Source organism: Triticum dicoccoides, chromosome 5A (assembly GCF_002162155.2).
Source record: "Triticum dicoccoides isolate Atlit2015 ecotype Zavitan chromosome 5A, WEW_v2.0, whole genome shotgun sequence".
Lineage (NCBI taxonomy): Eukaryota > Viridiplantae > Streptophyta > Magnoliopsida > Poales > Poaceae > Triticum > Triticum dicoccoides.
In genome coordinates this window covers 98,511,863-98,524,883 of record NC_041388.1, presented here as the reverse complement: position 1 = coordinate 98,524,883, position 13,021 = coordinate 98,511,863, and the positions used below count along the sequence as shown (strand labels likewise).

The 13,021-nt window shown below is 43.5% G+C and overlaps 1 protein-coding gene across 1 annotated transcript in view; it reads right to left on the bottom strand.

Moving 5' to 3' along the window:
• The window catches only part of LOC119299747 (DNA repair protein RAD50-like), a 22,126-nt gene extending 16,187 nt beyond the window's left edge, over positions 1-5,939 (bottom strand). The window contains exons 1-13 of the mRNA XM_037576898.1: positions 5,542-5,939; positions 5,358-5,444; positions 4,751-4,918; positions 3,555-3,730; positions 3,252-3,366; positions 2,582-2,810; positions 2,326-2,504; positions 2,053-2,223; positions 1,653-1,757; positions 1,455-1,562; positions 1,067-1,278; positions 860-952; positions 194-321 (exon numbers count right to left, since the gene is read on the bottom strand). Coding sequence (XP_037432795.1) covers positions 194-321; positions 860-952; positions 1,067-1,278; positions 1,455-1,562; positions 1,653-1,757; positions 2,053-2,223; positions 2,326-2,504; positions 2,582-2,810; positions 3,252-3,366; positions 3,555-3,730; positions 4,751-4,918; positions 5,358-5,444; positions 5,542-5,664 — 1,894 coding nt within the window. The 5' untranslated portion in view covers positions 5,665-5,939. The remainder of the gene's footprint in view (positions 1-193; positions 322-859; positions 953-1,066; positions 1,279-1,454; positions 1,563-1,652; positions 1,758-2,052; positions 2,224-2,325; positions 2,505-2,581; positions 2,811-3,251; positions 3,367-3,554; positions 3,731-4,750; positions 4,919-5,357; positions 5,445-5,541) is intronic.
• Between the last annotated feature and the right edge of the window lie 7,082 nt (positions 5,940-13,021).

Sequence of the window (13,021 nt, the reverse complement as noted above, 5' to 3'; positions counted from 1 at the left end):
GAAAAGCAAAAGCCCTTTGCGTTTTCTCGGGAAAAAAAATACATCTTAAAAGGCAAAAGAGAGATGTAGTGTGCTGTGTGCACCTCTCAGATTTTGATTCCAAATTTCATACATAGTGGAGCTTTTACATGCCAAAGAAGCATCATCAACTTTGTAAAATAAGTAAGCGTGCAGTGATCATATCTAAATTTACCATCCAAAACTTTTTGGAGCTTTGACAAGTGGCTTTTAGCAGCATCAATTTTCATTTGTGCCAATTTCAACTGTTGTTCCGCTTCCTGAGATTTTGAGTTCAAATCATTGTATTCTGAGTCTACAGACCTGCGCCAAGCAGAGTTTTGTGGCAACATTAACAAACAGCACCAGAAAATATGAAGTGCCACATGTAGTATAATCCATAAGGAAGAATGAAAGCATAATAAATTAATAGATTACTAGTTGGGTGTGTCAGAGTAACGTGCATAACTTTTTTTCCACGTCAGGATGGAAGCTTAACAGATTGCTAGTTCAAGAACAGAATGGAATGTGTAGGCCTAGACGTCGCATTAACAGACTAGACCTTTGAAATACACATCCATATGTGAATGTTTACAACTAACATGTATGCTTAAACTGGATACATACTTATTGTGCACATGATTTATCAAACTGTACCTCGTTAGAGATACTACTACTGCCTGTCCAGTAACCAACAATGGCATGAACAAGAAAGATGAATTGCATTGGAGGAAGTCAATATATTGCAGCTTTACATAGGTAACTTCAGTTTGATAATGTGAGCCAAAATAGGACATATTATGCACCAGAAAATCACTAAGAGAGGCGATTATGCATATCAATAAAGCACTGCGACACAAACCCGAAAGCTTGAGTAATCTCCTTCTTGACATCCTTCTCATGAGGAAGCCTTCCCTTAAGGACACTTCTAAATTTATCCTTATGTTCATCATATCTGCATTTTATATCATGTTATCTCAATCTTCATAACGAAAGAATTGGTATTGGAATATAACTAACAATAAAACCATAGCACAGATAGAAATTAAAAGGGAAAGGAAAGAAGTACATCTTTTTAAGTTTCTTCTTGCACTTCTCCAACTCATCCTTCTTGAGTTCTAATTTTACTCTGTCATCAGCATCAGTTGCTATGTTATCTTTCTCTCGGTGAAGTGCTTTTATCTTGTGATCCAAGGTATATATCTCTGAGCGCTTCTGACTTATAATCAAATCATAGTCTCTTTCTCCCAGCGCAATTGTCTTCCTCTCAACTTCAATTTGCTATTCAAATCACAATGGGACACTTATTTAGAATTAAGAGTGTTAAACTTAGAGAGATGTAACTTACTTATAGATGTAAACAAAGTGAAAACAAATCAACCTAGCAGACCAGCCAAGCACAGGTATATAACGATGAATAGATCGAATGGACAATGATAGTTAGGTTAAATAAATACCAGATGCCGCTCTCTTTCATCAATACGGGCCAGATTATGCCTTGAAAGCTCCGTCTCTGCAGCATCTCGCTCATTCTCTTTATCCTTTATGCGCCTTAAAACACCTATCTGGAATATAGTATATTAATGAATGGTATCTGATGTATCAGTTACGGAACATCATGCGTGTGCAAGTCCAGTGTTGTTTCCATTACTAACCTTAGATTCCTTCTTAGACTGTATCTGCCCATCAACTTCAGAGTAGCGAGCATTTACTTTAAGATAACGTCCCCAAAGAAATTCTAACTGTGTCTCGTTAGTTTTCTGCTTAAGAAAAGGAATTTGATTACCAAGGGACATACTTGATAAGAATGCAGGTCTTCAGCATTTCCTAATTAATTGCACTTGCACAGATGCTTTTGAATAAATAAAGTATGGTAAAGCAAGAAACCTTGCATGAACATATCAGAGGGTCATGGAACCACTAAGATTACAAACAAAAATAGGCAGCAAAATGAATGCCTAGAAAAACGTTAAGTGCGATACAAAAAAAGAAGTTCACATGGAAGTGTTTAATTTTGCAACTAAATTCCAAAATACGAAGAATAGGTATTATAACCTTCTTTTCCTGCAAATCGTCCTCGAGATTCGATAGTCTTGCTTTAGTTCTGTTTGTAAGGTTCATGGCAATATCATTGGTAAAAGGAGCATCAGGAACTGGCCCAAGATTATGTTTATTGAATATCGTTCTGATGGCTGAATCTCTTTCATGCTTCACGGACATGTGAGCCTGAAAACAAGATACTTGTATTTAACCTTGTGTCACAATGTCCACTATCATTTACGAATGGTCAAGCCAGTCAAAAGAAAGAATAAAGGATTACAGTATTACATCAGCTTCTGCCTGGAGCTTTCCTATTTCACGTGTTGAATCATTGATGGTCTCAGATAGCAGAGAGCTTTTTGCATATTCATCATTCATCTCTCTTTCAAGTTTAGCGATTTTCGTTTCCAGTAATGCAATTTTTTCTTCAAATTTTGTTTGCCACTCCTTCAGCTCCTCATCAGTATCTAAATGAAGCAAGGTAAACCGTCATTATGCTGAGAAGGAACCATTTGAGTGATGAGCATGATGAGGAATTGCTTACCTTCATTTTCCTCAGAAAGAGCAGCATACTGTTGCTGCTGAAGTGTAAAATATGTACTTCTAGCAGTTGCTTTGGTGCTAATTTGCTCCTGAAGTTTCCTCAAGTCCACCATACTTGTTTCGGTACGAAGGATTTTGTTTTCCACAGCTTGGATGTTTGTTTTCAGGTCCTCCATTTGAGTTTTTAAGGCGTCTGACTTCTCTTGATCTTGTGCAATACTGTCACGAAGCTGTGAAAGTAAGGAAATTAAACTAATATTAAAAGCAGCATACCCTTCGAAAAATTAAACTAAATTGCAGCAGAAGTGTAGAACAGATTGATTTTCAGTGCACATTCAAGTGTTCAATGTTGCTGCACATGAATACTGACATGAGCTGGAAAATGCAGTGACTCAAATTGAGCTGACAAGTATGCCAATGAAAGAGTAAAGGCAACAGAAATTAAGTAGTCTACTAGGGTAATGTGAATTGTGAAGTGTAATGAATCGTTGTCAGCTATTATAGGGAGGTTATTTGTATATCACCTCCATTTATATTCTATACATATATATCCCCCATGGTGGCAACATAACACAAAGTAGGGTGGTAACACAACAGAAAGTAGGATTCTAGAAACATATCACATAATTGTGAAAATAAATGAAAACATATAAATAGAAGATACAAATTACCCTGTATGCTTGATCTTTAAGAGTCTGAAGGTTCTCCAACTTTAACCTAAAAGTCTTGATTTCTTGTGCTTGGTCCTTGTGAAGTTTCTTTATGACTTCGAGAGCTTTGGTATAGCTGTACAGTAGAAATTAAGGTAGTGAGATGCTAGTTTTGACATTATCTCCCCACTTTCACAGAAAGATTAGCCTCCAGATAAGTGGAGACTACACCATCTTAAACAGAATGCAACAATCAAATAAGAAAATTTATGGCCTTAATCGGAGCTTCTAACTAATGAAGTAAATAGTAATGCATTCATATACCGGGTAGCAGAAAAGATGTCGTCAAACTTTTTCTTAAGTGTTGAAGGGTCCTGTAATGGCCAATTGGATTCGTCTTGGTGCACAAATATAACATTCTCCAATATAGCCTTCGAAACACCCATTAGGGCTGGAATCTCCCTATCCATATCAGCGCATCTGTAGCTGAGACAAACCTTCTGAGCTCAGCAATAAAAACCGATCAGTGAGGATATGATTTTATAGAACATTTTCAGCAGTATTCCATTAAAGCTAATAGGCTTCTAGGGCTACACAACTTAAGTATGCTACTATAATGGTATCACTTGGAATCAATCAAAGAACTGCTGTGAAAAATCAATTGTCCAGATTCAAAATTTCCTTTGTCTTGATTCACATGAATTAATTTTTCCTATGTGCAAATCTATCGCCCTATTTGCAGTTGGGAATATAATGTATAAAAAACGGAGGAGTGCTCTAGAGAAGATTTTCTATGGCCAGACGCAAACATAACAAGGAACAAGTAAATCATATGCCCTTTCAGGTATTAGAAAAATTACATGGTTCACAAGACGTGTTAACTGTTCTAATCTTTTTGATATACTTCCAACCAAATGGGGCAAAATAGCATTTAGTTTCTCTTTCAGTATATAAAGTGAGAGAAAGTTCCAAGCGAGTGTAAGTTATAAAGGCGTTTGAAAGCAGAATAAATCTCAGTCAGCTCCAAAAGGCTGGAGTAAGAAGTAGAACTCTTGACCATCAGGGTGGATGGAAGTATATCACAGGGATTTTAAAACAATTGACATGTTTTGTGAACCAGTCTCTGTGTATGTACCCATGGGAGCAGCAGTACTGCATCATAGTTCTATAACAGAGATGCATACAACAACAGCAAGTATCAACTACGAGAGCCGAGAGGTGCTTGGTATGTTCAATAACTCACATCATTTTAATGATCCTCGAGTTTGAAACAGCAACAGAAGCAAGTTTAAGCCGAATGCAAGTACATTATGGCAATATAAATAACAGGAACCTAAACAGTAGGCATGACAACGCATTGGTTTTTCCAGAACCAAAGTTTAAACAACCTTCTGCGCTGAGTTCGGGCATAACCCAGGAATTACATGAATAACCCAAACATCAATACAACAGAATTAACATAACTGATCGCAAAGCACATATGAAGCAACTTGAAAGCCAAAGGAGGGGGGGAAAGGGACCTCGCCCGTGTGTGGATTTATAGTCTGGAGGACGCTCTCGATTGCCTTAAACTCCATCTTTGATGCCTTCTGGGTAAGCTGGAAAGAGCGGATGCACACCACATCCTTTCCTGCTGCTGTCTTAAACCGCAGCTTAATCTGCCCTTTCGTTTCAGTTTCACCTGCTACCTAAATCTCACAAACATGTATAAAAGTAAGAATCGAAGAGAGAATGAGTACAACATAAGAAAAGAACAACCTTAAGATAGTATTGATCCAAACAACACCGGGCACAAATTCGACTAAGCTCATAGCACACCACAAGTCAGAGGCATCAAATTTTCCCATGTGCAAGCGAGTGCTAGAGCACACAGGATTTCAACAGACCTCAGAATCCACAAAGCCCAGAGAACCTCTCTAATTGGACCCCGATTAAACCTATAGAGCAGCACAACCCAATGCATTGGGCCACACACATACTTGCACGCGCACACACTACCACCGCCGCCGTTCCCAAATCAGTAAAACATCTCCCAAGTCCAGGTCAGCAGCAGAGAGCACAAGGCCTTATGGACAGCAATGAGACCCCGAACAGTGAATGGCGAGGTCAATAAGGACGGCGCATTACCTTGGGGTCATGGACGAAGGTGTGGCCGGAGCGGGAGTTGGGGGGCAACTCGCCGGTGCAGGACAGCTTCAGGCACTCGATGATGGTCTGCGGAAATCCAAAAGAACCCAGGCCATGAATGAATCGGCGCATACACACGGCATACAGTGGAACAGGATGAGTAGATTGGATTGGTGGGCATTACGGTTTTGCCGGCTCCGTTGGAGCCGACGATGAGGGTGAGGGGCTTGAAGAAGGTGATGACGTTCTTGTTCTCCGGGTCGAAGCTCCGGATCCCCTTGATCAGCATCTTGTCCACCGTGCTCATCTTGGCCCCCAAATCCTATCCCTCCTCCAACTCCTCCCCTCCTGTCCCACCTCCTCTCTTGCTTCGGCTCCTTCGTATTCCCTCCCACGCCGGCGCCGTCTCCGGCGTTGCTGCTTGCGTCGGCGTGTCACAATGATCTATCCTCTGGGCGTGGGGGGCGAATCCATCTATTGCTCCGCCATGGACGGGGGAGACGGGCGGGCGAAGGAAGGAGGCGGAGAAAATGGTGGGGAAGAGGCGTTCTATTTGGAATTTTGGGATTTTGGCCTCTGGGGGTTAGGGTTTCGACTTTGGACCGGGGGCGACTTGGGGTTAGGATAGAAACTGGACCTCCGGTGGAAAAAAAAAAACAGAAAACCTCAGCCTGAGCACCCGTTAGATCGGAGTTGGATGGCACAGATCTTGGTGCAGGAATCTGTAGGAACAAGTACAGGATTCTGTGCGAAAGAAACCCTTGCTTTTAGTTATTTTAAGCATTTCTAGCAGATCCCATATAATTCCGGCGAACTGTGTTTTTTTGGTCAGTTTACTGGACGGGCCAAAAATATGGCCCGAACAGGTCCGCAAACAAAGATCTGGCCCGTAAAAAAATTTACAAGCGGCTCGTAAACCAGCCGGCATTGCAGTATATATGCGGGCCCGGGGTCATTTTAGGGTTTCCGTTCGGCATTCCCCTTATCCATCTCCGCCGCAAATTTCAAAGTCCGGCGAGATCTCTACCCCTCAGGCAGAAATTTCCGACGCACTTGATCGTCAGATCTCACTGGAGATGGCGTCCGCGGGTGCACGGCGTGGCGACGGCGGGGGCTTCGACTGGCACGATGGGGTTCGGGTGCGGTGGGTTCACCGGACGCAAGCGTCGCAACGACGACGAGGCCAATAGCTCCTCCCTCCGCCCTCCTGTGTCGGAGAAGCGTAGGGAGCAGGCACGCACCCGCGACGCGAAGTCTCGCAGCGCTGCGACTTGTCAGCTGCATTCGGATTTCCTTGAAGAAGAGAGGATGATGCAATACAGTAGTGAAAGCACAAGTGCTTCCTGAATGATTTTGATAATTAATGTCAACATATCTCTTGTTGGATTAATACTTTTATCTAGTGTATTTCAGACAAGTTTAACAATGGCGTGGAAAGGACAAAAGGATGTGGGACCCCTTCATTTTATTTTAAGTGATCCAAGATCACATTGAGTCCATGGAAAAGCCAATATTATTAAAAAGGGGATGAGGTGTTGCTTAATGTCTTGCTTGCTCAAAATGCTTAGTGATATTGCTCCAAAGCCATCGACCACTTTCTCATTCCAAATATGTCAAAACCCTAAACTCCAACTCGGCCCCACCGATTTTTTCTATTCGGCGCCACTGAGTTCATATGACATAGCCACAGCCAGAAACCCTAACAGTTCGGTCACATCGATACGGATCTGGTCTCACCGAGATGGCTTTGCCAACTCCCTGCTATCAGTTGCAATTATTCCGGTCTCACCGATTACGATTGTCTCACCGAGATGGCTTGACCAATTCTCTGTTGCCCTATTGCTTCACTTCGTTCTCACCGAGTTGATGTAACCGGCGCCACCGAGATGAGGTTTGCCCTAAGCCCTGGCACATCAGTCCCACCGAGTTGTTCTAGTCAGTCCCACGGAGATTCCTGATGTTCACATTTTGAACTAATTCGTCAGACCGAGTTCATCTATTCGGTCTCACCGAGTTTGGTCAAATGTGTGTAACAGTTGGATTTTGTGTGGATGCTATATATACCCCTCCATCCCCATCTCTATATGTGAGAGAGCCATAAGAGCGTGCCTACACTTCCACCATACATTTTCTGAGAGAGAACCACCTACTCTTGTGTTGAGATCAAGATATGCCAATCCTACAACAAGAATCTTGATTTCTAACCTTCCCCAAGTTGCTTTCCACTCAAATCATCTTTCCATCACATTCAAATATGTGTGTGTGTGAGAGAGAGAGAGAGTTGAGTGTTGGGGAGACTATAATTTGAAGCACAAGAGCAAGGAGTTCATCATCAACACACCATTTATTATCTTTTGGAGAATGGTGTATCCTAGATTTGTTAGGTGTCGCTTGAGAGCCTCCGTCAAGATGTGGAGTTGAACCAAGAAGTTTGTAAGGGCAAGGAGATCGCCTACTTCGTGAAGATCTACCCGAGTGAGGCAAATCCTTTGTGGGCGATGGCCATGGTGGTATAGACAAGGTTACTTCTTCATAGACCCTTCGTGGGTGGAGCCCTCTGTGGACTCACATAACCGTTACCCTTTGTGGGTTGAAGTCTCCATGAACGTGGACGTACGATAGCACCACCTATCAAAACCACGCCAAAAATCTCGGTGTCTTCATTGCGTTTGCACACTCCAAATCCCATCCCTTTACTTTCTTGCAATTAGCATGCTTTACTCTTCCGGTTGCATATATTCTTATCATGCTTGCTTGAAATGTATTGTGAATGCTTAAACTTATGCTAAAACTCCATCTTAACTTGAAGAACTTGGTGTAAGTGCATCTAGTGCCCGTTAGTGATTTTGGTGTATTAAAGACTTATAGGTTAAGGGACTAATGTGTTTGTGAGTGTACATAGGTCTATAAGTCTATGAGGAGTTTGATATTTACAAAGAAAGTATATCCCTAAAAATGAATGTCTTCAACTGAAGACTTTGGCTTTCTGAAGACTTTGGAAGTGAAGAAATTGGTGTGATCCTGAAGACTTGATATTCATGCGAGGAATATGAAGCTCGAAGACTTTTGTTTTCATAGTTTCGTTTTTCTCTTTCTTGAGTCATAAGGAACACCGTACTGTTAAAGGGGGTCGAGGTAAAACTAAGGAAAAGTTTCCAATTGATGCTCATCTCAAAACCCTACACCTACCAATCCTTTCGAGTGAAGCCATTGGAAATCTCATATAGTTGAGTCAATTTCTTCAGTTCGGTCATATCATTGAAGGGCATTTATGTCTTATCATGTCGAGCTGCCCCTAGGCTATAAATAGCCACCCCCTACAACCACTAGCTGGTTGGCTGCTCTGCGAGAAACTGACACTTGTCATTGAGAGTATCCCATCCTTCGAGGACTTTGAGCGAAAATCATCAAGTGAGGAAAAACCCAAAACCCCAAACCAAACACATACAAACCCAAAGTGATTGAGCATCACTAAAGAGATTGTTCCTGTGTGGAACCGACGCTTGTTACCTTTAAAGACTGTGCATCTTCCAGACGGTTAGGCGTCATGGTCTAGAGTATCCAAGAGGAAATTGTGGATCAGCGAGTGACCGAGTTTGTGAAGGTTTGGAAGTCACTTGAAGACTTACCACGAGTGATTGGGCGATGTTTGTGTGACCTTAGCTCAAGGAGAATATGGTGAGGACTGTGTGTCCTCGAGTTTAAATACCTAGCTGCTCCAACCAGACGTACAACTATCACAACAGTTGGAACTGGTCTACCAAATCATTGTCTTCACCGAGCTAACTGGTTCTATTTCCTCTACTCTTCCATTTCCTCATTACTGTGTTGTGTACTTGATCGTTACTGTTTGAAGACTTTGACTGAAGACTTTCTCAATTTCCTCAGTTCAATTTCTTCATTCTGTTTGTCTTCAGCCTGCTTATCCTGTGTTTACGCTTCTTGTACTCATTGCTTGCTTTTATTTCTTCATGATGACTGTGCTACTACTCTATTATGCTTGCTTCTGAGTACTTATTCCGCTGCTAAGTAGTTTGTGACTTAGGAATTTCCTCACCTTGAAATTCCTCAGTGATGAATTTGTAAAAATCGCCTATTCACCCCCCTCTAGTCGATATAACGCACTTTCAATTGGTATCAGAGCAAGGTACTCCCTTGTTCTGTGTGATTTTGGTTTAACCGCCTGGAGTTTTAGTTATGTCGACCGTAGGAATGAAGACAGTGACATGCCCCATCTTTGATGGTCATGATTATCCCAAGTGGAAGGCCATGATGAAGAAGCGCCTCATGGCAATGAACAACGAACTGTGGACCATCGCTGAGATTGGTCTTATCGATCTCTGCAAGATGGCGGACGCGGATGATATTTGCAAGTACTCTACTTAACCTCACGGCGAAGGACATCATCTGCTCTAGCTTGTCCCAAAATCAGTTTAGGAACATTATGCATCTCAGCCATGCGAAGCTCATCTAGGACCAACTCTCTAAGGTCTATGAAGGTCATCGAACTCATCATGATCCCTGGTTTGGGGATTTCATGGAATCACGCGAGGCTATGACTTTCGATCTAGAATCATCATCCTCTTCATCATGCCTTATGGCAAAAGGTGCTAAGGTAACTAAATGCTACCTATCTGAGTCTAGTGATGATGAATCTGGTGATGAATTTGGACCCAGTTATACCAAATTTGATTCCCTTGCCACCAAACAACAAAGAGTTTTGGAAAAAGTTCAAAATATGCTAGATAAAAGCGATGATATGTTGGGTGAAGAAATGGATCGCACTAAAACTTTGACTGAAAGTCTTCAGAGACTTTAGACTAAGTTTGATAATCTTCAGAGTCATCATAGCACTCTCTTATCTGATCATGAGAAGCTTTCTTACGAGTTTCTTCAAAGAAAGCAAGATCTTGAGCAGCTAAGGGCGAGTTATGAAGATCTTCAGAAGGAGTGTTATTCATTGCTTGCTCAACAAATCAGTTCCGCTTAGGTTGAATTCACTCCACCATGTTTGAAATGTATTGAACATGAATCTGCTAGTTCTTCACCTGAAAGTTCAAATGCTTCTATTATTGCAAATTCTTCACCTGTCTCTACTATCACTAATTCCTCATCTGAGGATGCTACTAGTATCACTGACAATGCAGGGCTGAAGGAATTGTATGTGACAGGCATGTACAAAAGCCTCAAAGGGCACGAGGCACTTTGTGATGTGCTTAAAAATCAGATCCTCAACAGGAACCCTAGGAAAGAGCGTGTTGCCTTTGAGAGGAAACTCAATGCTGATGGGACCTACTGGAAACCTGAGCAGTATCCCAAAACCTCATGGGTTGCTGCAAAGGGACCTTTAGTAGATCCATCTACTTTCACTACAAAAAAAGACACATCCGTGACATTTTGGGTCGAACGAAAAATGTTTCTGTCATACATATGACACTTCTATGACCATAATTGTGACAAAACCCGGTATCATCATAGATGTGGTGGGTTCCTACTTCTATGATAAAAAATCATGACAAAAAATGGGCTTTTCGTCCTGGGCGGGCCGGAGACGCAGCCGCATGACATTCTTTGGGCCGTCCATGACGGAAAAAACCATGGTAGAAGCGAGGGCGAGGAAAATTTTGGGGAGTTCCCGGTTACGGTGGGAGGTCGGGGGCCGAGCGATGCGCGTTTCTCTCATACACGTACGCGCGTGTGTGTGAGGCGTTGGCTCTAACTAAACCCGAGCGAGGCGTTGGGCTCTAACTGAACCCGAGTGATTGCACTGCAGGCTACATGTTACTGAACCCGAGCGATCGATCGATGGTTGTTAACTGAACCCGATCGAGCGATTCCTTCGCTACTGCTGCTAACTGAAGCCGATCGATTGGATGAACAGTGAGCGTTGCCGGGGGGTGGATGAACAGTGAGCGGTGGCGTTGCCTCTAGATGAACAGGACCCCGTGATGTGGTGGAGGGCTGGATGAACAGTAGACGGTGGAGGGGTGGTTGAATAGGACCCCGTGGTGTGGAGGGCTGGATAAACAGTAGATGGTGGAGGGGTGCCCGTGGAGGGGTGGTTGAACAGTAGACGGTGGACTAGCGCGCGGTGGAGGCTGGATGAACAGGAGCCCGTGGAGGCTGGAGGAGGTTGACGGTTGAAAGAATCGAGAAGAGGTGTCTAGAGGGGGGGTGATTAGACACTAAGTGCTAAAAGTTGCACTTTTTATAACTTCTTTAAGTTGAAGTGGAGTTTTGGCACAAGTTTAACAAACACAATGTTGGGGAACGTAGTAATTTCAAAAAAATTCCTACGCACACGCAAGATCATGGTGATGCATAGCAACGAGAGGGGAGAGTGTTGTCTACGTACCCTTGTAGACCGGAAGCGGAAGCGTTTAGCACAACTCAGTTGATGTAGTCGTACGTCTTCACGGCCCGACCGATCAAGCACCGAAACTATGGCACCTTCGAGTTCTAGCACATGTTCAGCTCGATGACGATCCCCGGACTCTGATCCAGTAAAGTGTCGGGGAAGAGTTCCGTCAGCACGACGGCGTGGTGACGATCTTGATGTTCTACCGTCGCAGGGCTTCGCCTAAGCACCGCTACAATATTATCGAGGATTATGGTGAAGGGGGGCACCGCACACGGCTAAGAGAATGATCACGAAGATCAACTTGTGTGTCTAGAGGTGCCCCCTGCCCCTGTATATAAAGGAGCAAGGGGGAGAGGCCGGCCGGCCCTTGGGGCGCACCAAGGAGGGGGGAGTCCTCCTCCTAGTAGGAGTAGGACTCCCCTTTCCTAGTCCAACTAGGAAGAGAGAAGGGGGAAGGAAAGAGAGGGAGAGGGAGAGGGAAAGAGGGGCCGCGCCCCCCTCCCCTAGTCCAATTCGGACTCCCCATGGGAGGGGGCGCGCCACCTCCTGGGCTGCTGCCCTCTCTCTCCCCTCGGGCCCACTAAGGCCCAATACTTCCTCGGGGGGTTCCGGTAACCCTTCCGGCACTCCGGTTTTCTCCGAAATCACCCGAAACACTTCCGGTGTCCGAATATAGCCGTCCAATATATCGATTTTTATGTCTCGACCATATCGAGACTCTTCGTCATGTCCGTGATCATATCCGTGACTCCGAACAACCTTCGGTACATCAAAATATATAAACTCATAATGAAACTGTCATCGTAACGTTAAGCGTGCGGACCCTACGGGTTCGAGAATAATGTAGACATGACCGAGACACGTCTCCGGTCAATAACCAATAGCGGAACCTGGATGCTCATATTGGCTCCTACATATTCTACGAAGATCTTTTATCGGTCAGACCGCATAACAACATACGTTGTTCCCTTTGTCATCGATATGTTACTTGCCCGGGATTTGATCGTCGGTATCTCAACACCTAGTTCAATCTGAAAAGGACTAAGGATATGTTTCTCGTATATGGAGGTGACAAAGAGCTCACCGTAAAAGGTTACGTTGATGCAAGCTTTGACACTGATCCGGACGATTCTAAATCGCAAACCGGATACGTGTTTACATTAAACGGTGGAGCTGTCAGTTGGTGCAGTTCTAAACAAAGCGTCGTAGCGGGATCTACATGTGAAGCGGAGTACATAGCTGCTTCGGAAGCAGCGAACGAAGGAGTCTAGATGAAGGAGTTCATATCCGATCTAGGTATCAT